The 26,546-nt window shown below is 50.5% G+C and overlaps 1 protein-coding gene across 1 annotated transcript; it reads left to right on the forward strand.

Moving 5' to 3' along the window:
• Positions 1–163: 163 nt before the first annotated feature.
• GID4 (GID complex subunit 4 homolog) lies at positions 164–26,327 on the forward strand. Its single transcript, XM_080827145.1, has 6 exons — positions 164–633; positions 6,098–6,157; positions 12,662–12,769; positions 18,302–18,403; positions 20,004–20,134; positions 23,098–26,327. The coding sequence occupies exons 1-6, from the start codon at positions 445–447 to the stop codon at positions 23,159–23,161; spliced, it is 654 nt and encodes a 217-aa protein (XP_080683271.1). The 5' UTR covers positions 164–444; the 3' UTR covers positions 23,162–26,327.
• The last annotated feature ends 219 nt before the right edge of the window (positions 26,328–26,546 follow it).

The following is a 26,546-nucleotide window of genomic DNA, read 5'->3' on the forward strand; positions in this document are numbered from 1 at the left end:
CGCACACCCCCAGTCAATCAGCATCACAAACGCACCTCGCCCCGCCCCCTCCACGGCGCGCCTCGGGAAGAAGACTACAAGTCCCAGAGGGCCCCTCGCGCACCCCGCCACGTGTTTTCTCCGCCCGCCAATGGGTGGAAGCGCCGCGTGAGCCTGTTCCCTCCCCCCCGGCGCGCCTGAGCCAATCGAAAGGGTGGTGTGTGTGCGAGGGCAAGTGGGGAGGGGGACTCAGCTCAGGACAGGGAGGCCCTGCTCGCAGGTCCCGGGGTCCCGGTGGCAGCCGGAGCGCTTGGTCCGCAGGCAGCGGGCGGGTGGTCCCCCCTCTGCCCCCGCCCCGCGCGTGCGCGCCCCGGCCCCTCCCTCCCTGCCACCCCCCTCGGCTCCCGCGCGGCGGCGGCGGTTCCTTTCCCCCTCCCCCCAGCCCTGGCTCCGGGGGACCCCGCGATGCCGGTCCGCACCGAGTGTCCCCCGCCGGCCGGTGCCTCGGCCGCTTCCGCGGCCTCGCTCATCCCGCCGCCGCCCATCAACACCCAGCAGCCCGGCGTGGCCACCAGCCTGCTCTACAGCGGCTCCAAGTTCCGCGGCCACCAGAAGAGCAAGGGGAACTCGTACGACGTAGAGGTGGTGCTGCAGGTGAGCGCCGAGCCGGGCCGGCCGGGGCCCGCGGGCCTCCTCGCGGCGCTCACGGGCCGTGCCCGCCCCCGGCTTCTCGAGCCCGCAGCCGCGGACCAGGCCCTCGCCGCCGGGCCTCCTGCACCAGGCGCTTCACCCCCCGGGACCTGCCCAGCTGGTGTCTCACACTCTCCAAGCCCCAGCCCTGACCTGCCCCTCACACCGGAGCCTGTCGGGAGCAGCTCCTGGCAGACCCTGAACACTGTCCCAGACTCGAAGCCCATGACCGGCCTGCCTGGGATCCGGAAGCCCCCCCGTGACTGGCCACCCTCAGACCTGAGTCCTTCCTCCCCAGGACCTGTCGCCCCGAGATCAGCCCCCCTCCAGTCCCTCTCAGACCCTGAAAAGCTCTCCATTGGCTTCTCCTGACTTGGGACTCTACCCGTGGCTGGGCCCATGTCAAATTATCTCAGACCTGAGACAGTCCTCCTCCCCTCCCCTTTCCTAAGTTCCAGGGATCCTCAAACCCTGGGGCCCTCCTCCCAGGATTTCTTCCTTGGGAGAGCCCAGTTAGTCCCCTCCGACCTGGTGACCTGGCGCACACTCCCTTCATTAGCCCCTGAGCGCCCCCCAGCCCACAACTGATTCCTAGCCTCTGGTAATTACTCCCTCAAGACCAGGCACTCACATCCTGGGTGCTGCTGAGTGGAGCTCCTCCAAGTCTGTGGGGATCTTGCCTCCTGGCCTCCCTCCCCCACAGCTGTCCCAGTCTCTTCCTGGCCCAGGCACCCAGCTGCCCCCAGCCCCAGGCCTCCTGCTCTAGGCTTCTCATGCTCCCTGCCTCCATTCTTTGGCCACCTCCAGTCCCCTCCCAGTCTCCCCGGCTTGCTTCCCCAACCCATACCTTCATCTTCCTCCTCCTCGGCTCCAGGGGACCCTCTTTCTGCGTTCTTTTATCTACACAAACAGGGCTTCCTTCTGGTCTCTGATAGCCCTGTGCAGGGAAATCGAACTCACCCCGTATTATCTTCACACGGTATTTCCTTGCTGTCCGTGTACACCTCCCCCCGCCCCCCTCAATTTGACCTGGATTTCTAAATACCTGGTGCCAGCCCCTGGTAGCTTTGGAGCGACAGTTTTACCTTCTCTGGCCCTTTTCTGCACCTCACCCCTCTCACGCAAATAGGAACACACTTGACATTGTTTTTTCCAGGCAGAGATCAACAGTAGTTCATACTCCCTTTTCTCTCCCTTCCCCGCAAAAACCCTTCCTGTGTAGCTACCCTTGCCTGCCTCAGGATCCACTTTCCTCCTCCCTTTGCCCCTTTTTTCCTTAGTGTGAGGCCCCACCTCCTAAAGCCCCTCCCCATCTGCCCTCTTGAAAGGCCTTTTACAGAAACTGAGGACCTAGTGTACCACCTTACTGCTCCCATGTGTGAAGACAGAACCTAAGATGTGTCTTTGCCTTATGTGCCCTTGGCTCTTTGAAAATAGTAAATTTTGGACAGCCTCTCTTCTGAGCAAGTGGGTGTCCCTCTCAAAAGACAGCACGGATACGTTTTCTTTCTGCTAACCGTAGAGCACCTCTTTTTTCTTACTGTTTTGGGAGAATCAATAGTTTCATCTTTTTTCGGTGGAGGAAACTGCCTCTTCATGTTAATTGTATCTTTGCTCCATAAACTTAACTTTTTCACGTGAGCTGTGGCATTTGTTATAACTGGAAAACTGTTGTGACTGATTCATTCAGTCTTCATAATTATATGCCTCACGTGGTGATCCCTCTTGTCTTTTGCTTAAAATGTGAGAATTTAGTATAAAGGTAAAGACTCTTTTTTCTCTATTGTGGGGGCAACATCATAAAATTCTGGCAGTGAGGTCCTTGGTGCGGGTCGTGTTTGGAATGATCTCGAATTTGTGCCGATTGTTTATTTTGACAGTTTCTGATGCGGTAGACCAGCAGGGTCACTAAGTGTCAAAGAGAAGTGGTCTTTGACTTCTTCAGCAACTCCCCGCTTTTGTCATTGGTGTGTTGTTTCCAACGTCCTGTCGGGTGCCCGTGTCCTTGTGAACCAGTAGAAGTGGGATTGAGTTGGTGTAGGACTGACTGGTCTCACGGGAGCCCAGAGCAGAAGCCCGGCTCAGCCCTCAGTAGGATGTCTGCTGGTGGGAGCTGTGGCCGTGCCCAGGAATGCTGCCCTACATCTGGATTGGTGAGCTCTTTGTCCATCACTGAGACCGTCAGTGGCCTCTGAATTGGCCCATCGTTGCCCTGGTTTTTCAGCCAGGACCAGTTTCTTGGACTCAGCCTTCTTAGAATATACCTCAGCCTCTTTCCTGCTTGCTTGCTTTGTTTCCTAACAGCTTTGTTGAGATACAGTTCTCATCCTACGCAACTGGCCCACTGAAGGTGTTCAGGTCAGTAGTTTTTGGAGTACTCAGAGTTGGGTAAGCATCACTGCAACCTAATTTTAGCCCCCTTTCATCCCCCCAAAGAGAAACCTCACCTCCTAGCCATCACGTTCCCGAAGATTTGCTTATTCTGGCCATTTCACGTATGTGGAGTCATACACTCTGGGACCTTTTGTGTCTAGCTTCTGTTGCCGAGCATCATGTCCTCAACGTTCGCCCGCATCATAGGATGTGGCCGTGCTTTGTTCCTTTTTGTCATTGCATGATAATCTGTTGTATGGATATACAGCATTTTGTTGAGCCTTCGAGCAGTCGGTGAACATTTGGGTGGTTTCCACTTTGGAAACCATTTAACGATGGAGTGAACGTTGCTTTATGAGCTTTCATGTGGACACATCTTCATTCCTCGTGGGAGTGAAATGCTGGGTCCGATGGCAGCTCTGTGCTTACCACTCCGAGGAGCTGCCACGCCGATTTCCAAAGTGCCTAGCCCAGTTTTCATTCCCACCAGCCCCGCATGAGGGTCCAGTTTCCCACAGCCTTGCTGACACTTTCAACTTACTGCCTGTCTCTTTGATCGCAGTCCTGCTAGTGGGTGTGAAGTGGTGTCTCATTGTGGTTTTGATTGGAATCTCCTTAATGACTAACAATGTTGCACATCTTTTCTTGGGCTTTCTGGAGCCCGCCTGCCTGCCTGCCTCCCTGCCTGCCTTCCTTCCTTCTTTCTTTCCTCTTAATTCTAGTTTAGAGAGTTTCCCAAACCTTCGTGAGATTCTGGCTGGGTTTCCCTTGTTGCCGTTGTTACTGTAACTACTCTGTTTCTCCTCTGCCATGCAAGGAGCCAAGACCAAAGTGAAGGCCAGGGTCACAGGGAACGGGTACTAGAAAGAGCAGCTGTTGGACACAGCTGTGCTGTGAGACGTTCTTGCTAAACATTTGCCTTGTTATCTTTCTCATGGAGATGCTGGCCTGGCGTTCGGTGTAAGGTCCCTGCATTGTACTGTGTTTGAGTTCACCAACTGTCATCGAGATGAGTTGGGGCAGAATGGGAGGGATACATGGTTGAACGGAGGCCAAACTGAAATTCTGACTCTTGAGCATGTGATAATCCATGCAAAATGTTAGCCAACTTCCAGTTCGGTTTTTAATCTTATTAGCAGGTATCTTGGCCACCTGATACCCTTTCCAGCAGCTGTGAAACCCCAAAGTGTATTGAATTCAGTGAGAATTGCATACATGAAATTTAAGGCCCCAGGTTAGAGCTGTGTGTCCTTTAAATAAAGTCCTTTGCTGAGCCGTGTTAGTGCAGATCAACCACTTTAGATCACATCCAAGGCCAAGGATAGCCAATGAGGATATTTCAAGTGCTTTGGCAGTTTTCACATGGGCTACCTTTGTCACCGGGTCCAAACTGTGGGAGCATTTCAGCTTCATTGAAGCCGGTTTGCTTTGGTGCTGACCTCCTCTGGCTGACTGTGCTCATTACAGTTTTTAAGGCTTGCTGGAGTATATGATTTACGGTGTAAACGAAAGTAGTTAAGTCTCCAAATCTGAAAAATACCACAAAACTTTCCTAGTTGTTTAAAATGAGACCTCGCTTAACATTAAAATCTACATGCCAGTGGCATTGCACTTGGGTTTGCTTTCTTTCCAGGGGTCTGCTTTTTAAGGGAGCCCAAGTTATCATGAAATGTGAAAATCTGCCTGTTCAGGACCAGTCTATATAGATTTGGGTGAATTGTATCAGTTCAGGTGCACTAAGCTGTAAGTAAACCATAGCCACCTCAAAATAGTTTAAAGAATGAGTGAACCTAGCACTTCTGATTACAAGAAACTCGGAGGTGGTTTGGTTCCAGATTGGTCATTCAGGGGCCTCGTTCCCTTGTCTGTCTCTCCTCTGCCATCCCTGGCATTTCCCGGCCTGTTTGTCCTCATGGTCTCTAGATGGCTGCCAAGGGCCTGGGCGCTCGTACAGGTACTGCCACTTCCAGGGGAAGAAAGAGGGCCTCCTCAAAAGCCAGCATCTTTTCCAGAGACCCCCAGGAGACTGACACACATACCTGATTGGTTGGGTCACTCACCCCTAAACTAATGACTTATGAGGGAACAGGGGCACGTGTCTGCCTTGGGTCCATCAGGGCTGACCAGGCCCTGTGGGGCCAGGGTGGGCGCCAGAACAGGATCTGGGCCCTGGCAGCACTGAAAGGTAGGAAATTGGTTATTGGGTAGGCACCCTGCAGTGTCTCAGCAACCCATAAGTGGCGGGTACTCAGCCTTAAGATCTCCCATGCCTGTTACCCCTGTTCATTGTAGCCTCCCAACTCTTCACCAAGAAATACAGGCCCTCGTCTATGAAATGGACAGAGTAAACACTTAACAATATATTCCGATCTGGGGGTCAGCATTTTGGTTCATAACAGAAATGTTTGCCCAAGCAGTCTTTGTACGAGGTCTTTCCTGAATATGCTGCCCATTTCATAAGGAACTAATGCACAGGGGCACGTGGGTGGCTCAGTCCTTAAGTGTCTGAACCTTCATCTCTGGTCATGATCCTGGGGTCTTGGGATCGAGCCCCGCATCGGGCTCCCTGCTCAGCAGGAAGCCTGCTTCTCCCTCTCCCACTCCCCCTGCTTGCGTTCCCTCTCTCTGTGTGTCTCTCTCTGTCAGATTTATTTATGTATAAATAAATTAAATAAAATCTTAAAAAAAAAAAAAACTAATGCAGGATTGTGCTTAGTGTGAGTGTAGGGGAGGAGTACACTCCTGAGACCGGCGGGAGGCCTGTGTACATGGGTTCGCTGCTCCAGAAAGGCACTTCGGTCTCAAGATACTCAGCAGAGGAGGTTGAGAGGGTCCTGGGATCAGCTTGCTTCGTCTGAGCAGGCCCGTGGGTAGGGCGGACTCCTGAAGGCCTTGAAGGCCGGTGAGCCCTGGCGGAGCTCGGTGGGCACCCACCTCCGTACCTCCCTTAGCCCACCTGGCCTGTGCCTGCAGGACGCGTGGATTTCCACAGCATCCCCAGCTTGTCCCAGGGGCTCCTCCATTTGTAACCAGACTGTGTGTCCTTTCCTTCCAGCATGTGGACACGGGGAACTCGTACCTTTGTGGATACCTGAAGATAAAAGGCCTTACTGAGGTAAGCACTCCTTCAAATGAACTAGAACTAGACAGTGGGCCGCACGCGTGGCCTTCTCGGGGTGTGAATGGCGAAGAGCGTGGACCCTGAGGCCCAACTAAAGCTCCCTGTGAAGTTGTACTTCACACACAAAGGATGTAGTTTTGATGTGTCCTGTTGGAGAGTGTACGGATGCACACATCTTTAAAGTTTATAAAGAAGCCACAGTGTTCCCAACACTATTGATTTTCTTCTTAATCCTTTGGTGGGAAAAAAATAGAGTCGGAATATGGCTACCTCTCATCCTAAGTTTAATGGTTTCTGAGCTATGCATTAATCCATCCAGGCCTGAGGTCTTCGACATTCCTCAAACCCCTTCGCTCACTGGAACAATGTCAGGGGATCGCCCAGATCCTAACCCAAGCTGCTAGGGAAATGTAGAGGGTTTTTCCTTTCTCTGCACCAAACTTTTAAAATCTCAGAATTCCTGGGAATATGGAGAGCAAGAAAGAGCATCCATTCTTTCCCTGCTAGTGAGTCCGCAGGAAGAGAAGGAGGGGACCCAGCCCAGCTGCCTAACTCCTCCGGGAGGGCCTGGGTCTGACCTGGCTGCCATGGTGTGGGCCTGACCAGTCCTCCCTGTCTCCACGGCCCAGCTCCACCGAGCCTTGGGAAGGCCTGGAGGGACGTCCTTTCTCTGCCCCTTGCTGGTGCCGTGAGCTTTCGTTTCTCTTTCCTCGTCTGTAAAATGAGAATGAAAAATACCCGCTCTGCTACCGTTGTGGTGAACACAGCACAAGGTTTAGCATTGTCGAATCACCATGCGGACCCACAACCCGTGTGATGGTGCGTGTCAACTAGACTGGGATAGTAAATAGAGTAGGATAGGATAGGATATGGGGCGCCTGGGTGGCTTAGTGGGTTAAAGCCTCTGCCTTTGGCTCAGGTCATGATCCCACGGTCCTGGGATCGAGCCCCACCTCGGGCTCTCTGCTAGGCAAGGAGCCTGCTTCCCTTCCTCTCTCTCTGTCTGTCTGCCTACTTGTGATCTCTCTTTCTGTCAAATAAATAAAATCTTTAAAAAAAAAAAAAAAAGGATAGGATAGGATAAACTAGACCCACTCCATCTACTCCAGGGGCTCATCCTAGTTGGGGAGGAAACAACCTAAGAGCAAGAGGAGGACTCTAACCTGGTACAAATGGAGGGATACTAACTAAGGCCCTGAACAACCTTCACCTTGAAACAATTGTTTCTGTCTCTTTGATTCCCTTGGGTCCTCCCCCTTCTCTATTAGAAGTTTGAGAATTTTCTGTGACGTTTGTCGTTGGGATGAAGAGGTAACCTGTTCCTCGCCTCCAGAAACTGACCCAGTAGAGTAGGGGTAGAAAATGAGAGCAAAATGAAGGATTCCAGCCTTTGAATTTAGGGCAGTGGGAAACAGAGTGTGCTCAGCCGGTCAGCAGCCAGGTGTGTCTGCTGAGTGCAGAACGTAAACATTTAGCTTCGTGAGGACCCAGCAGAATCTGTCCCGTGGAATGCTACCACGGGCCCTAAGCCCAGCCACTGTGGTCCTAGGAAGCTGCATGGAAATGTGAGTACCTTTAGGAATCCCGACACGGCGTCCCCCAGGAGCCAATCACCCTAACAGAGGGAAACACCTCTGAGTCATGGGAGGCCAGGCTCCAGGGTGGGGGACACTTAGGCTCGTGGCCAGTGTGGGGAGACCACCCTCCCAGACCAGACCTTTAGCCTCACGAGCACTTGGCCGCCTGACTGGTCCTCTCCTCGATGAGCAGCGGGCTCGGGTATGGCGCTTACAGCGCGCTTCATCGGAGGAGGGCGGCGGTGCTTCTGAGCTGCCTGGGGCCTGCTCACGCCTCAGGATTCTTTGAATTTTGTCTTCTTTAACCACTTTTTAAAGTAGCTGTTCTGAGTCAGCTGACCTACCACACAGTCCACCCATGGAAAAAGTACAGTTCGTTGGCCTGTAGTGCAGTCATGGTGCTGAACACCCATCTTTCTTTTTTTTCTTTTTTAAAGATTTATTTATTTATTTACTTGATGGGGAGACACGGCGAGTGAGGAAACACAAGCAAGGAGAGTGGGAGAGGGAGAAGAAGGCTTCCCGCTGGGCAAGGAGCCTGACTCGGGGCTTGATCCCACGACCCTGGTATCATGACCTGAGCCAAAGGCAGATGCTTAACTGACCGAGCCACCCAGGTGCCCCTGAACAGCTATATTAAACACTTTTTAAATTCTAAATCCAGGGGCACCTCGGTGGCTCAGTCAGTTAAAAGCATCTACCTTTGGCTCTAGTCGTGATCCCAGGGTCCCGGGATCAAGCCCTGCATCAGGCTCCCTGCTCAGTGGGGAGCCTGCCTCTCCCTCTGCCTGCCACGCCTCCTGTTTGTGCAGGCTCCCTCGCTCTCTGTCAGATAAATAAATACAGTCTTTAAATTCTAAATCCAGTATGTGGTCACTGTATATAATCACTGAAATGCCAAAAAATGGTGGGATTCTCTGAGTGACTTTATTACCTGTATTGTAAAATACAGCTTTTCAGGTTTGTTCGCTTTTCCATTTATAGTTGTGAAAATATCACATATGTAACTTGTTTTAATAAAAGCATTTAAATGGTTGGGTTTTAGCCCTAGTCTTCCTCGTGCATACAATATAGAAAATGAACTCTTAAATTGGAGGTAATTTTTGTCTCTTAGCTACCTCACATTCACAAATGAGCAGTTTTTTATTTATTTTTTAAGATTTTATTTATTTGACTGAGATCACAAGTAGGCAGAGAGGCAGGCGGTGGGGGGGGAAGCAGGCTCCCTGCTGAGCAGAGAGCCCGATGTGGGGCTGGATCCCAGGACCCTGGGATCATGACCTGAGCTGAAGGCAGAGGCTTTAACCTACTAAGCCACCCAGGCGCCCCTGAGCACAGTTTTTAAACTGTGCCTTCTCGAAGTGAAATCCCAGAATTGTGAAGAATGGGCGTCAGGTAACATTTTCTTGGCAATTCTGAGCCAACCACCAGTGGAGAGAGGGGACATTTCTAGGGAGGGGCCCGCGCCTGGCACAGGGCCTAGGTGCCCAGCCTTCGGGGAGTCATGGGCTAGCCCTCCCCTCACTCACTAGACAATTTGGAGGCTTCTGCTGAGGTTGGGCAGACTTGTCTGAACCAAGGAGATAAGTCACACTAACCAAACTCGCCGAGACGGATATATACACAAGAGTGCACGTTTACTCATTTCTGAACTGGGGTACCTGCATGTTCCAGAAGTTCCCTCTGACTGAGTAGCCAATTGGGTGTTAATCCCCCAGGAAGAGGGTCTACATGGAAAGCCAGACCCATCACTGGAGAGGTTTTGGCCGGCCTGGAATCCGTGTGGGGAGTGGTTTGGACAACCTGAACGCCTGACCACAGCTGGACACCCCATAGGAAGCCCTTGCCTGTCTTGGGGGTTGGGGGTTGCTGGCTTCGTCTCTTCCTCTCTGAGTCATTTTCTCGATGTCCCTCCTGCAAACAGTTCTTCCTTTGGCTCTAAAAGTTACCGCCGGTCTGGCTCTAGGCAAGTGCTTGCATCTCCTGGTCCTACCCTGGGAGACAGTTCATCTCTCTGGTAACTTCTGAACCTATTAACTCGTTCATCAGGCAGTGTTTCTTTTATTTTAATTCTCAGAGCTTGGGGGTACCTTGCAGTCCCCTTGCTACATGGCCCGAAATGTTTCCAGCGCAGAATCAGTTCATTAGGAAAATGTGCAATTGAGCCATAAGTATTTTCTTTGTACTGTAAGACGACCGCTTTATCATTTTCTTCCTTTCTGTCTTTTTGTAGAAGCTAAAAAAAATGTTAAAGCTCAAATCTCAGAAAATCCACACGTGTAGCTTTCCATTTAAAATCTCAAGTTAGGGGGCGCCTGGGTGGCTCAGTGAATTAAAGCCTCTGCCTTCGGCTCAGGTCATGGTCCCAGGGTCCTGGGATCGAGCCCCACATCGGGCTCTCTGCTCGGCAGGGAACCTGCTTCCTCCCTTCTCTCTCTGCCTGCCTCTCTGCCTACTTGTGATCTCTGTCAAATAAATAAATAAAATCTTAAAAAAAAAACAAACTCAAGTTAGGTACTAACTGATCCAGAACTTTCTCTCTTAGATCTCCCTAAAACAGATAAGCATGATTTAGTTTATACTTTATTTTATTTATTTATTTAAAGATTTTATCGATTAGAGAGTGAGAGAGAGCATGAACAGGGGGATGGGCAGAGAGAGAGAGAGAAGCAGACTCCTCGTTGAGCAGGTTTGACCTGACCTGAGTAGATGCTTAACTGATGGAGCCACCCAGGCACCCCTTTATTTATTTGTTTGAATTTATTTTTAGATCTTATTTATTTATTTGACAGAGAGATCGCAAATAGGCAGAGAGGCAGGCAGCGAGAGAGAGGAAGAAGCAGTCTCCTTGCTGAGCAGAGAGCTCTATGCGAGGCTTGATCCCAGTACCTGAGCCGAAGGCAGAGGCTTTAACCCACTGAGCCACCCAGGCGCCCCTGTTTATTTATTTTTAAAGATTTTATTTTTAAGTAATCTCGACACCCAACATGGGGCTCGACCTCATAACCCTGAGAGCAAGAATCACATGTTCTACTGACTGAGCCAGCCGGATGCTCCTGTTTATACCTTTAAAATCAGGTTTCCAGGGGCGCCTGGGTGGCTCAGTGGGTTAAAGCCTCTGCCTTCGGCTCCGGTCATGATCCCAGGGTCCTGGGATCGAGCCCTGCATTGGGTTCCCTGCTCAGCAGGGAGCCTGCTTCCTCCTCTCTCTCTGCCTGCCTCTCTGCCTACTGGTGTTCTCTGTCTGTCCAAAAAAAAAAAAAAAAAAAACTTAAAAATAAATAAATAAATAAATAAAAATAAAATAAAATCAGGTTTCCATTTAGGAAATCTCCCCTTTAATTTCTTCACTCCGTATATAAAAATGTCTGTATGAGGAACCCAGCCCCTGAGCTGGGGAAAGGGGTTGTAGTTTGGTGGGGAGGGGGCTGTATATTTCAGAGTTCACTGTTAAGACCACAGACGGACTCAGTGGCGTGTAGTAAAGCAGGCCTCTCCCACCCACTCTGGCGCCCATGGCTGTGCTATTTCCTGGGAGCTGCTGAACCAGTGTGGCAGTCTCTCTTAGGGGTGTCCCCAGCTACATGGCAGGTCAAGCTGAGAGAAGTAGCAAAGCCATCATCACAGATTTATTTACTTACTTATTTTTAAGATTTTATTTATTCAGGATGCCTGGTGGCTCAGTGGATTAAAGCCTCTGCCTTCAGCTCAGGTCATGATCTCAGGGTCCTGGGATCGAGCCCCGCATCGGGCTCTCTGCTCAGCAGGGAACTGCTTCCCTCTCTCTCTCTGCCTGCCTCTCTGCCTACTTGTGATCTCTGTCTGTCAAATAAATAAATGAAATCTTAAAAAACAAAATAAAAAAAATAAAAATAAAAATAAAGATTTTATTTGTTCATTTGACAGAGACAGAGAGGCAGGCAGAGGGAGAAGCAGACTTCCCGCTGAGCAGGGATCCTGCTGTGGGACTCAGTCCCAGCACCCTGGGGTCATAACCTGAGCTGATGAGGCCACCCAGGCGCCCCACAGATTTATTTTAAACACGTGTAGGTGTCTGATGCAGAATAAGAGGGGCCTACCTAGGGTCTGAAGAAGAAAGTGGGACCTTTGTGGTCCCAGGGACATTAGGACTGTAATCCAGTGACCATCATTACCATATTTCCAAGAAACACGAGGGCCTCGCAGGCTGGGCCAAGGGGTTGCCCAGTTGGTTGGTCAGTTGGTTGCTTTTTCACAAATGCAGAGAAATGGTGAACTTTTTCTTCCATTAGTTTTTTTCAAAATCTTGGGTGCCTCCTTATTAGCAGGTGACCAAATAGCAAATAAAATTGACGGGAGTATTCTAAGCACCCGGTTAGGATGACAGCTTTTTTTTTCCCCCATGGTATTTCTGTTGTTGTGATTTTCCATCGCAGACATGATTTACATATATTTTCCCTAGAGTGGATGGCCTTAGTTCATATGATAGAATTAAATGTACCCTAATATACCAAAGTATTCTGCAAAAAAAAAAAAAAAAAACAAACACAAAACACCCACCCCTGGAAGCCTGAAGAATGGAAAGTAAATTCCTTGGAAAGTGAATTCTACTTAGTTGCTATCTGCTTTGTATTCTAGAACACTCGGAATGCACTTGTCCAAAATTCTTTTCTGAGGGAGCAGTATGTAACAAGTGAAGTCGAAGGAGGGTTCTCTGCTTCTGGCAAACTCCATAAAGTCCAGAAGACTCTCTGGGCACCCAGGTCACGTTGACACTGCTGCCATTGGCAGATCGCTGGACTGACCCAAAGGTCATTGCTTAGCAGTGTGATCATTTTGTCAGAGTCCTGGGAATAAGTTAAAGTCAGGTTGATTTTTTCCTTTGGGAAAGGTAAAAACTCCTGTTTGAGACCTTATTCTGATATTTGGGTTTTTACCGTAGGAGTATCCAACCCTTACGACCTTCTTTGAAGGAGAAATAATCAGCAAAAAACACCCTTTCTTAACGCGAAAGTGGGACGCAGACGAGGACGTGGATCGGAAACACTGGGTGAGTAGGTCTTTGGTCTCCTCGGGGCCCCCCAGGCTCTGCTGGAAAGTCAAGGAACTTAGCTCCCTGGGTCTTATCATTGTCCCCTGTCCTGTCCGCCTGTACACCGTTACTTTGTCATCTCCTGTATGTGGGGAGCCCTGGGAGACACAGAGCAGTGGCCTTTGTCTTCGGGGTTAGCGTGAGGTAGAGATGCAGTTTCTAGAAAGCTGCTTCTCTGCTGGTATCTCCGTGTGGGGAAAGCCCCGGCGGTGGGGGGGCGGGGTTCTCACCCAGCTCAACACAGACATGCACGGTCTCATCATCAGGACGCCACTGGAAATTCTAGTGCCCCCACTTCTGACTGTCCCGTGTGGGGTGTGTTCTGACTCACCAGTAGCGAACATTTTGAGACAACTTAGAGTCACTGTCCTGAGGTCTTTTTGTTGGCTTTCATACAAGTTTATGCCTTCAAAAATCCATTTCCCAGGGGCACCTGGGTGGCTCAGTGGGTTAAGCCTCTGCCTTCGGCTCAGGTCATGATCTCAGGGTCCTGGGATCGAGTCCCTCATCGGGCTCTCTGCTTGGCGGGGAGCCTGCTTCCTCCTCTCTCTCTCTGCCTGCCTCTCTGCCTACTTGTGATCTCTCTCTGTCAAATAAACAAATAAAATCTTAAAAAAAAAAAATCCATTTCCCAGCCTGTCATAATAGCCTTCTGGCTTAGTTGACCATGGCGATGATGCATTTTGGTTTATTTTATTATTATTATTTTTTTTTTAGTTTTTATTTTTTTGAGATTTTATCTGTAAGTAACCTCTGCACCCGATGTGGGGCTCGAACCTACAGCCCTGAGATCAAGAGCCGCATGCCCCACCAAAGAGCCAGCCAAGCACCCCAGTGAATTTTGGTTTAACACTGAGGAAGTCCAGTGTGCTCACCCTCTAAACCCACCCAGAGTGATTGCGTCCGTAACGAAAACTCTAGAATGCCTCAGGCTTCCTACTGCACCTCTCATCTGGCCTGTCCGAGCTCTCTCCTGATTCCAGCATGAATCCTTGGACAGGACTCCCTATAGCAGACCCTTGTCCTAGTTAACCTCACTGTAGGTTAGCTGCTTTGCTTGTTCATGTTTTCTACTTGAGATCGGAAAGGAACATCTTTCAGATGCTGAATTTCAATTCAATTTAAACTTGAGCTTTTAAAACCATTTTTGGTAAGTTACATGTTTTGCCTGTTGTCGCAAATAGACACCGAAAGTCAGTCCTTTGTGTGTGTACAACATGAGGGAATGAACAAGAGGGAATTGGGGAGCCCGAGTGGTGCACGTGGAGCTGGCATCAGGAACAGAGTTGGAGGGGCTCCCCGCTGCCGTCTGGTCCCAGCCTGCCCGATGCGGGCTCTTCCATGCTGCTCGAGGCCTCACGAGATGGGTCCCTTCTCTCTTGGACAGCCCCGGCGGGAAGGCTCTTCCTTGTACTGAGCCACAGCCTATCTCCCGTCCAACCTGGGTTTTCCATCTCAAATCAGTTCTGCCAAAAAGGCGAGGTCTTTGAGACTCAGTGAAAAGTCAGTTCTAAGCTAGGTCCGTGGCAATTTAACTACCTGGAAACCAGCTGTTAGTGTGCCAGACCTCCACTAGAACACTGGGAAATATCTGGATCTCCTTCGTTAGGCTGAATTGACGTATTTTAAGTGACATGGGGACGAAGAAGGCCACCCTTGGTATGTTAGGATGAGGAGCTTGGCTTCTGGGCCCTTCTTCACCCAGCAGTCTGGGCACCTTTGCGGTACTCCGTTTCCTGTACCTTTCCCAGCCCACGCTGGTGTCCCAGCGTCCCATGTGGGATCCCCGTGTGTCAGGGCTTTGCCAGTGGCTGACAGGGGCGTGCGCCGGAGACATGGCAGGCTCTGTTCTGTTCCAGACCACCGCAATAAAGTGACTATTGCAGTAAAGTGAGTCAAATGAAATCGTTTTGGTTTCCCAGTGGATATAACAACTTACGTTTACGTGATACTATAGCCTGTGAATGGCACAATAGCATTAGGTCTAAAACAACAATGTACACACCTTAATTTTAAAAAAACTCAAAGACTGAGAAACGCTCAGCATCCTCTAAGCTTTTCGCAAATCCTAATCTTTTTGCTGGTGGAGGGTTTTGCCCCAGTGTTGATGGCTGCTGACTGGTGGCAGGGGCACTTGCCGAAGGTTCAGGTGGTTCTGGCCGTTTCTCCAAACGAGGAAACAGTGAAGTTGACCACCGTGATGGGGGCTCTTCCTTTCGTGGATGATTTCTCCGTGGCCCCGGATGCTGTTCAATAGCATTTTATCCACCATGGAACTTCCTTCCAGACTGGAGTCCGTCCTCTCAACCCCTGCAGCTGCTTTACCAGCTAAGTTCACGTCATATTCTAAATCCTTTGTTGTCGTTTCGAGAGTCTTCACAGCATCTTCACCAGGAGTAGATTCGATCTCAGGAAACCACATTCTCGGCTCCTCCAGGAGAAGCAGCTCCTCTGTTCAAGGTCGATCATGAGCTCACGGCCACTCAGGCCCATCTTCAGGCTCCGCTTCGGCTTCCGCTTCCGGTTCTCTTGCTGTTGCCACCACACCTGCGGTGACTGCCCCCACTGAAGTCTCGAAGCCTCACAGTCATCCGTAGGGTTGGAATCCGTTCTTCCAAACTCCTGTATTGATATTTTGACCTCTTCCCATGAGTCACAAAGGTTCTTAATGGTATCCAGAATGGTGGCTCCTTTCCAGAAGGTCTTCAATTTACTTTGCACAGATCCGTCAGAGGAATCACTCTCGGTGCAGCTAGGGCCTTCTGAAGTCTATTTCTTAAATAAAAAAAAAAGACTTGAAAGTTGAAATGAGCCCTTGCTGCCCAGGCTGCAGAGCGGGTGCTGTGTTAGCAGACCTGAACACAGCAGGAGTCTCACCGTCCGTCGCCATCGGAGCTCTTGGGTGACCCGGTGCCTTGTCAAGAACCAGTAATATTTTGAAATCTTTTTTTTCTGAGCAGGAGGTATGAACATTCAGCTTAAAATATTCAGTAAACCATGTTGTAAACAGATGTGCTGTCATCCAGGCTTTGTTCCCTTTCTAGAGCACAGGTGGAGTAGACTTAGCATAACTCTTAAGGGTCATGGGGTTCTCGGAATGGCCAGCAGCGTCGGCTTCACTTGAAGTCACCAGCTGCGTCAGCCCCGGGCGGGAGAGTCCGCCTGACCTCCGACGCTCTGAAGCCGGGCGTTGGCTGCTTTCCAGCCATGACAGTCCTGGGTGGCATCTCCACCGATAGAAAGCGGTTTTGTCTATGTTCAGAGTCTGTTACTTAGTGTGGTTGTTTAGTGTAGCGTATTAGCTTAATGAGGGTCTGGAATCTTCTGGAGAACTTGCTGCAGCCTCTCCGTCAGCGCGTGCTGCTTCAGCCTGCCCATCTGTGTTAAGCAGACGACGCCCGTTCCTCAGTCCTCCTGAACCAGCCTCCGCCAGCTTCAGCCTCTCCCGCCGCTTCCTCACCTCCCAGCCTTCCCTGAACTGAAGGGAGTCCCGGCCTTGCTCTGTGTCAGGCTTGGGCTGAAAGGGGTATCGGGGCTGGGTTGGCCTTGTCTCCAGACCACTAAACGGCTTTGTTATCATTCGTATGTTCCCTCTAAGGCCCTTCTCATGTCCTTCTAGAACTTTCCCTTTGCGTTCACGGCTTGGCTCACTGGTGCAAGAGGCCTAGCGGTCAGCCTGTCTCAGCTTCTGAGATGCTCAGTCATTTCTAGCCTTTGATTTCAAGTGAGAGACATGTGACTCTTCCTTTCTCTTGAACACTTGGAGGCTATGGTGGGATTATTAATTGGCCTCATTTCAATATTGTTGTGTCTCAGGGAAGAGGGAAGCCTGAGGAGACAGGGAGAGAGGGAGGGGAATGGCCAGTCAGTGGAAGAGTCAGAACACATGCATTTATCGATGAAGTTTGCTGTCTTATTTTGGAGCAGTTGGTGGCACCCTGAAACAATTCCATTAGTAACATCAAAGATCAATCATCACAGATCAGAGTAATGAAAAAGTTTGAAATGTTGCAAGGATCACCAAAATGTGACACACAGACACAAAGGAAGCAAATGCTGTTGGAAAAATTGTACTGACTTACTCAACACAGGGTTGCCACGAACCTTCAATTTATTTAAAAAAAAAAAATGCACCATCTGGGGCACCTGGGTGGCTCAGTTGGTTAAGCATCCAACTCTTGATCACAACTCAGGTTGTGATCTCAGGGTCGTGAGATCGAGCCCTGCATTGGGTTCTGCGCTCAGCGTAGAGTCCGTTCGAGTTTCTCTCTCCCTCACCTTCTGCCCCCCACCAATAAATAAATAAATCTTTTTTAAAAATGCAGTATCTCCAAAGAGCAATGAAGTAAAGTGCCATAAAACTAGGACCGCCTGTCAATTGGAATCAGAGACCTTGTTTTTCACCCTCAAGTTTTCCGGATACTTGAAGTCAGTATCACGGCGGTACCCTAAAGTCAAGATTCCATATACTTAATCCAGTTAGAATAGAAATACACGTGTCAGGGCGCCTGAGTGGCTCAGTCGTTGAGTGTCTGCCTTTGGCTCAGATCATGATCCCAGGGCCCTGGGATTGAGCCCCCATCAGGCTCCCTGCTCGGCAGGAAGCCTGCTTCTCCCTCTCCCACTCCCCCTGCTTGTGTTCCCTCTCTCGCTGTGTCTTTCTCTGTCAAATAAATAACATCTTTAAAAAAAAAAAAAGAAAAGAAAAAGAAATACACGTGTCACAAATTCTGTATCTTAAATCTTATTTAAGGTATTTTCTTATAAAATGAATGCATATTTATTTTTAAAATTTGAGTAAATAGACAAGCAGAAGGAAAAAAATCTATACCATCTATAACAACAATACCCGAACTTAAAACAGGTATTAACCTTCTTTTTTCTTTTCTTTTCTTTTCTTTTTTTTTTCTTTTACAAAAATAGGATCATGAGACACAGTTTTGTAGCCTATTTCTGGTCTCCGCTTTTAAAAGGACTTAACATATATTACCCACTTCCTGTTTCTACTTCACTGGCTGGCCCCAAGCCACGTTCCTGTGTCAGAGGACCCCGCTTTAGTAAAGCCCTTTTCTCTCTTCGGGGTGACGTGCTGGCTCTAAGTTGTTCTGCGTGGCTCGTGTTGATTGACTAGGAGATCTTCCCGCCAGTCCTTCCTGGTTTGCTTGTGGTAAGGTGTCCTGAGAAAAGGCCCCCTGGAATCACATTCGTTCCCAACCCAGGGGGCCTTTCCTCAGACCGCATTAACTAGGCAGGTGTCGCCCCCTGCTGCCTTGGCAGGGGGCGGTGGGGTGGTGGGTGGGTCAGGCCTGAGTTCACGGATGGGGACCTCAGGCTCCCTTCCCCCATCCTGCACCTTTGCTGCCCTGTGGGCACATCCAGCCACCATCACACCTTTGCGAAGGCGCTCGCCGCTGGGCACAGGAGGACACTTGTGACACCGGCCTCCTCCTCCGCCCATCAGTCCTCATGCTCAATTTTTTTTGCTTTCAGGGCAAGTTTCTGGCCTTTTATCAGTATGCAAAATCATTTAATTCCGATGACTTTGATTATGAAGAGCTGAAGAATGGGGATTATGTCTTCATGAGGTGGAAGGTAAGGCCCCAGGCCAGCCAGAGCCTGCACCGCACCCAGCGCCCCATCTGCTCCCCGGGTCTGTGCTCGTGACCGCTTGTCTCCGTGTGGCGCCTTTACACGCTCACAAAAGCGGGCGCGGCTCCAGGCCACACTGGCCAGCTGCCGCCATGCCCCGCGGTTTGTCTTCGGTGACACCGGTTGGTGGTTAGCAGATGAGTTCATGCTTTGGGGGAGGGGGTGGTCGGCCCTCAGCACCCTTGACTCTCTAGGTTGAGTCGTTCCCTGGTGTTCCGGGGACTCGGCGGAGACCCAGAGTCCGTCCCCGTCACTTCCTGCTCTCAGCCGAGAACCCGTGTAAGGGACTGTTCCCTCAGCACGTCCTAGCCAAGCTTCAGCGTGCTCTGAGCTTGCCTGCTTCCCTCCAGCAGGAAATGAGGGACCAGGAATGGAATTTGGGTTTTCCACTCTCACTAGCCCTCAGAGAGCTCCAACTGGCTGGACTCGAGAGATTGGCCTTGGGCTGACACGTCTTTTGTGTTCTCTTTTGATAGCCTGGGATTTACTGCGTTCCAGCCACAGGCTGGCAAAATCGTGAAGCGGGTTTGCGAAATCACTTTGTGAGCGGACACTCGCTTCCAACCCCTGGTTCCCAATCTGCAGGAAAAAGTGGTTTTATCTTGAAATCTTGCCAGCTTTCATACAGGCGAATCGTTGAGCGTTATTCCCAATCTTTAGTTTGTACAGCTAAGAATTGGGGGAGGGGGGCGGGCGCCGTCCCTTCTTGCACAGACACAAGCCAAGTGCAAAGGGTAAAAGCCCAGTCTGCCCTTGCGAGCTTGCTGTCTGGTGGGAACCGTGCCAGCAAATAAAGCGCTGAAGGAAGTATCTTGCAAGGTTCTAATTTTAAAATTAATTTTTAAAAACTAGCATTTCAGAGGTTGAGGAAAGGGACGGAGAGAGTCTTTAAAAAAAAAAAAATTAAAAAACCCAGTGGAGTTGTTTGGTCTCCAAAGACCTTCTCAGCGTGACTTGCTGTGGGCTTTCGGTAGACCTCCTGGGGCCCTGAGGCCACTGACCTCATCTCGCCGGGAGAGTAGGTCCCCGGATGTGGCCTTTCGGCTTGGCTCTGGGAGATCACAGGCTCGCCTCTTCCCAAGGTGCGCAAGCAAGAACATTACCCTTCTGATGGCCGTGGATAAGGTGTCGGGCTTTTTGAGGGGGTGTTACGGGGGCAAGTGGTGATTGATCTGCCCTCAGAAAGCAGAGGTGATCAGGAGCCTAGCACCAGTTCCCGGGGTGAGCCAGAAACCTCCTCTTCCCGGGTCGTTCTGTCAGTGGGCTCTGACACATAGGTGGGTAGGGAGGCATTTCCAAGATGCGTGGACTCTAGAGCCCTCTCTTCATTGCTGATCTCAGTGAGCCTAAGACACAGGCTACTGTGTTAGCATCTAGAATGCTGTTGACAGATCGGGTTGAAATGCAGATGTCCACCATCGTCTGGCAAGTCTGGGCAAGGCCATGGGACACTGGAGCCTGAGAACCACCTGAAGGCTAACGGGGAGTCCCAGACACGGCTGGAGCACACCGTCTGTTACTGACCTCCTCCATCTGTGTACAGGAGCAGTTCCTGGTCCCAGACCACACGATCAAAGACATCAGCGGCGCTTCCTTTGCCGGGTTCTATTACATCTGCTTCCAGAAGTCGGCAGCCTCCATAGAGGGCTACTATTACCATAGGAGTTCAGAATGGTAAGGCACCCCAGAGGCGAAGGGGGTGGCTTGCCACTGTCCCCCACCCCGGGCTCTCCCTTCGCTTGCCAAATCCAAAACCCTCTCCACCTGTTTCTGCGTAGCTTCTGTGCTCTATCTGCACGTGGGGGCTCTTTGAATGATCTCAGTTGCTCGTGGAGGGACTCATATCCCTAACCACAGAGCAGAGTAAATCTCAGGGTCCTCGCTGAAGAAACTCACTGCTCAAAGCTTTCGGGCACTTCTGTTATCAGCAGTGTTTCTTCCAAGGCTGTTATCAGCAGTGTTTCTTCCAACCTTGGCCACTCTTGTATTTCCTCCTAAATTGAATCAGTAGCAAAAACGTAGGCTCCAGCTACGGACAGGGTGAGTTTTGCTGGTAGCAGCCTTTCCGGTTTTGGGGTCACAGTCCTCAGATGCCAGCCCCATGCGCTCTGGTCTCAGTCTGGTGACCGAGGGGCCCCCACGGGAGCTGGCAGTCCTGCCCCGTGTTTGGTCTGAGGTGAGGGGCGGAGTGCCACCTCAAGTGCTGGCTTTGGTCCCCTTTTGGGGTACTCTCCTGACCCATTGCTGCTGCTCCATGCACCTTGCTGGACCTGAAGAAGGAACCTGGTCGCAAAAGACCTGTTTTCCTCTCCGAATGTAGGAGCACCGTATCCTCTTCCAAACGTTTCCCACTTCGGTGACTTGCGAGTGATGCCTCTCCCTGGCTTGACTCAAGTTCCTTGTTCAGTGACAGCAAAATGAGATCTGCAAATCAGTGCCCCTGGGCTTAGTGCCGTCTCCGCTCCCCTGAGAGCCGCAATTACCAGGGTTTCAATAATTGCCCTGTTTTCAAAGGAGTTTTTCAAACCTGTTATAGCCTTTTTTAAGTTTTTCAAACCTGTTATAGCCTTTTTTAAGTAACAGCTCGATGGAGAGAATTCACATACCATACAATGCACTCACTGAAAGCATACAGTGCAGTCGTCCTGAATGTTCCCAGTTGTGCAGCCATCCTGCCACCACTGCGACCAGAAACCCTGTGCCCCTTAGCCCTCAGCCTCGAGTCCCCATCTCCTCCTAGCCCGAGGCAGCCACTGACCGTCTTTCCATACAGACACGCCTACTCCCAACATTTTCTATAAAGGGAACCTCATACACATGACGAACCGGCCTTCGTGTCCGGCTTCCTACACCCAGCCTGGTGCTCAAAGGTCCAGCCGTGTGGCAGCATGAAGGTCAGCCCTTCATTTCAACTGCTGGATAAGTTTCCGTGGTGCGGATGGACAGCAGCCCCTCCTTATCTGCGGTTTTGCCTTCCGCGGTTTCGGTTATCCACGGTCAGCACAGTCCAGAGGCAGATGGTGGTCAGTGGTCACGTGCCTGCCTCACTCGCCTCATCTCCTCACGCAGGCATGTCCCCCTCCAATCCTCACAACAGGAAGGGTGACGACAGCACAAGAAGGTATTTCGAGAGAGACAGATCACATTCACGTAACTTTCATCCCCGAATATTGTTATAACTGTTTTACTACTAGTTGTTGTTCATCCCTTACTGTGCCTGACTTAATAAATTGTACTTTACCATAGGTTTCTGTACAGGAGAGAAACAGCGTACATAGGGTTCAGTACTATGCACAGTTTCCGGTATCCACTGGGGAACGTATCCCCCCAGATACGGAGGGGACTGCTGTACCACGTTTTATTTCTCCGTTCATCGGTTGCGGGGTTGTTTCCCCCTTCTGCCTGTTGTGACTAATTCTGCTGAATGTATAAGTATCTGTTTGAGTTTCTGCTTTCAATTCCTTCGGGCATAGACCCGGGAATGGAATTGCTGGGTCATACGGTAATTCCCTGACTTTGGAGGAACGGCCAAAGCGTGTGGCGCACTGGGTTCCAGTTTCTCCATGCCCTCCCCGACGCTTGTTGTGATGTCTTTACGATTATAGCTGTCCTAGTGGGTATGAAGTGGGGTCTTGTGATTTGGATTCATATATCCTGATGGCTAATGCATGAGCTTTTCCTCATTTTTTTGGTGGGTTTTTTTTTGTGTGTGAGAAATAAACTGCTTTTTCCCATGCTCCTCCTCACTCCCACGTGAAACAAGAAAGGGGAGAGCTAGCATCTACCCTGTCAACTCTGATTGTCCCCCGGGGCTTATCGTCCCCGTGTGTGGATTGTCTCAGCCTCTGTTTCTCCTTCATCTGCTTAACTCCTTGGAGCACCCACCAGCGAGGCAAAAACAAACACCTCAGAACTCTGATGTTCTCAAAGCCTCGTTGCCGTGTCTAGGAAGGCAAGAAAATGCAGGTGAATGGTAACATAGGCTTTGAGGTTGGCTGGGAAGTCCCTGTATTCCGTGAGCAGTAGTGGGGTGTGCCTGTGCCCCCCATGAGGCCCCGAGGCCGGTCCAGTCCAATGTTCCTGGAGAGAGGCTGAGTGCTGGACAACAGAGAGAGGCAGAGTGGAGGGCAGGGATGAGGCCCAGAGCTTGTCCACCTCTCCTTTCTTTTTTTTTTTTTTTTAAGATTTTATTTATTTATTTGACAGACAGATCACAAGTAGGCAGAAAGTCAGGCAGAGAGAGAGGAGGAAGCAGGCTCCCCACTGAGCAGAGAGCCCGATGTGGGGCTCGATCCCTTGACCCTGAGATCACGACCCGAGCCAAAGGCAGAGGCCCAACCCACTGAGCCACCCAGGCGCCCCCCCGCCTCTCCTTTTGTAAGAGGTACCCTAACTAGGTACCCTAGGTACCCTAGCACGAGACCTAGAAGCAGCTCCTCGTAGGCTCAGGAGAATGAACCAAAGAAATAGAAAGAGACCCAAACTTGGTGCGGCCGCAGAGCTCTGCAATGCGTCTGCCTTCCGGTTCCAGCCTGGGGCCCGCCGGGCGCTCCGGCGGCGGGGAGGGGGTTCCGCACCTCTGTTCGGTCTTCAGGCTGTTTAGACCGCCTCCGTTTCTCTCTCTCCCCGCACTGCAGGTATCAGTCTCTCAATCTAACTCACGTTCCTGAACACAGCGCGCCCATCTACGAGTTCCGGTGACAGCGGTTCAGAGCAGGAACCAAATAAAACTGAACTTGGCAAAAAAAAAAAAAAAGAAAGAAAAAGAAAAAAAAAAAAGAACTTTGCCAAGAAAATTGTGTACCTGCCAGAACCAGGAGAACGTGTGTTCCTGTTTCTTCACGAGCAGACTTGCATTGGAAAGCATGAATGTTAACCCACAGAATCCAAGGAGCATGGCCAACCAGCGGGGCAGGCGCAGGGAGCGTTCTCCGCTCTTCCCCGCTCTCTGCGGCAGTTTGGTCTTCATCTGGTTTTAAGCTACCTTAAATGCACTTTTCCTTCCTGCACAGCTAATTTCTGTATCACCGAAAGGCCCATGAGGCCCATTCCTTCCTCCATCCCCACCTCCAACCGATTAGAAGGTCAGCACCCCCCCCCCAACCCCGGTCACCCTCAGCCTTGGTGCTCAGTGGTCTCTGCCCAGGCCCCAGCCCTGTGTGCCGCCCCCTCTCCTATCCCCAGTTGCTTAGTCTGGTAGCTTAAGAGAAGGCAGAGCCCCAGCACACGTGTCTCCCCCCACCCTCCCCAGAGCTCTGTGCAGGGCATCGGGGAGCTACGGCAGCATCTGCCAGTGAAACAGGGGGCAGAGGCCGCTTCACGGGGTCACCTGGCACTGCCCAGCCCCGCCGTGTTCACGCCGACCTAGTCAGTGGCTGGTAGGTTCCCTGGGCCTGCCATCGGGGATCACTGAATTTTAAGGCTTCCAGATCCCTGGCAGGAACAGATTCCGATCCTGCTCCACTCAGCACGTTTGCTCCAAACTTTTGAACTTGAGGGCAATACTAAACTTAAAAAAAAAAAAAAAAAAGGAAAAAAGGAAAAAAGGAAAAAAAAAGAGTTTTTTTATTACAAAATTATTTTTATGGTCCCTTTAACAAGGACCCTATGGCAAATGCACAATTATTCAGAATTACATTTTATCGTTTTCACATTGAAAACAGCAAATGTTGACTTAGTAATTTTTATACCTATATCTATATGTAAATGTATATTTAATCAACCAGCAGTTTCAAACTAGTCATCCTGGTACAAAAGTTTTGCAGCATCGCATCCACTCTAGTGCTAAACCTGAGAGCTGTCTTTGGGGCCGGGTTAGTATTTGTACCTCTCCTTTTGCTACTCACGACAACAGTGCTCCGAGGCGACCTTCTCCGTCGAGCCCAAGGGGCCGCCGTTCTCCCGAAACGGCACTCTGAAATGTTGGGTCGGGGGAGGGGTGGGAACATGAACACGCTCGAATAACTCAAGGCTCACGTGCCAAAGTGTGTGTGTGGGTGTGTGTGGGCGGGGTGTGGTTTTTTTGGGGGGGGGTTGTTTTTTAACGTTTTAAAAAGCTTAATAGGTTGGCATCATTTGGGGCATCGCATCTGTTGGCGGTTTACGAGACTTGCTCAGAATTCAGGAGGGTTACCCACAGGAGCAAAACGGGCTAAAAGCTGCACATCCACGGTCGGCGTAAGCACACACGCGGCCCCTCGGTCTACAGGAGTGTTGGGGACATGGTGTATTCTTATAAAGTGACTTTCCTTTTGACAACCTTTGTACTGTACGTGACTGAGACTGAATTTCGGGGAAGACTTCAAGGAGAAATACTTGGGAAACTAGGCAGTGGCGCCAGGACACCGAGGCAGTGTCGTCCTAAGGCTTTGGGCAGAGGTGAGACTGACCTCTATAGGGAGGCCAGGATCTTGGAGGCCCCAGAACGTTAGAGCCCCAGTGACCACAGTGGAAAAAGGATTCCCGTCCGTTTGGGAGAGATGAGTCCGATGTTTTCTTGATTCTGAAACTTCCAGGCATCAGGATGGCTGGCTCTGGTCCCACCAGCCGATGGCACGGCACCGAGACCATGCTGGCATGGCCCCCGTGTAGCTGGCAGGCGTCCTGTGAGTAGAGGACACGGCGGGGCCATGCTTTCCCGGGCTGCACGAGCCGTCTGTTCCCTTCTAACAGCATGCTCACCCAGCTCAGCTGAATTTTGCAAGCTCCTTGAAGGCTAGAGGGAGGCCCCACTCGGAACGTAAGGGGGGAGCTCCCCCCCTGGAGCTCATCGGGACCCTGTCCATGTGGCTCTGGAGGTCAGTCGGTCAGTCCAGCACACAGGAAAGACATATGCAAACACTGCTCCCATTCAGCTAGCCAGACGGGCCAGGTTCGACTGTAGGATTTCTTCCTTCCTTTTTTTAGTGAGGTAATGAAGTGTACCTGTTGTATTGGGGAAAATGAAGAAGTGATACTTTTGCTAGACCTTCTGGGTGCATCTGTGATGAAGCTTTGTTTGTGTAAACATCTGCGCGGTTGAGGACAGGGAAGGCATTATCTGTCCACCTCCTCTTAGTAATTCCCAAACGATCGACATCAACGCTTTTCTTTCTCTTGAGTCCCCAAAGGAACTTTGGGGATCGTCCCCACCCGGGGTTACCCTTTCCTGAACCTTCTCAGCGGTTTACATGCCTCTGGTACTATGTGCAATAGTTTTGGTTGACGCTTGTGTTCATCAGTAAGAAATCAGTGCAGGGTGCAGATTTTCTACCGTCTTCCTCCGCCCCAAACCTGCCATGAGGTGGGATCTTAGGGATTCGGCCCTTCTTCCCACTGCTCAGAAGGCCTCCATTCTGCGCCCCCAGCCTTGTCTCTCTTTGCTGGAATTATCCCTTCCCACCTGCCCCTCCTTTTAAACTATACAGCATTTCAGCTGCAGCCCAAAAGTAAGCAAATGCCTAATATGAAGTAGAAAGTCCCATCTGTGTGCTGGTTCTGTTGGTAACGTGGATCTCACAAACTCCAGGGGAGCAAAGGGGCTTTTCAGTGTCTTTTGCTTTCAGAAACAGGGAATTTATATTCTAAGGCCTTGAATTGAGTTTTTTTTTTCCTCATAAAATAGTCTGATAAGCTAATTTTTAAAAAAGAAATGCCATTAAGTATGTTGCATTGTGGTTTAAAATTACTAACAAGTTCTGGGAAAGAAGAATATTTGATTTTGAATCTTACATGTTTTTAAAAATTAGATATGAAGGGGCACAAAGTATGAATATTTTGTTTCTTTAGGGAGGACATGTGGAAAGGGTTTGAGGGTTTGGGACGGGAGAAGTATTTTGCAGAGATATCAATGTCCAAATAATTTTTAAAAAATAATAAAGGTATTTAAGCAGTGACTTTGTCCTATTTCTATTTTTTAAAAATATTTATGTATTTGACACAGAGAGAGAGAAAGAGTGCACAAGCAGAGGGAGAGGGCGAAGCAGGCTCCCCACTGAGAAGGGAGCCTGATGCGGGGCTTGATCCTAGCACCCCAGGACCGTGACCTGACATGAAGGCAGACGCCTAACCGACAGCCACCCAGGTGCCCCGTCTTTGTCCTTCTAAA

This window comes from Martes martes (genome assembly GCF_963455335.1).
Source record: "Martes martes genome assembly, chromosome: 16".
In the NCBI taxonomy this organism is placed as follows: Eukaryota; Metazoa; Chordata; class Mammalia; order Carnivora; family Mustelidae; genus Martes; species Martes martes.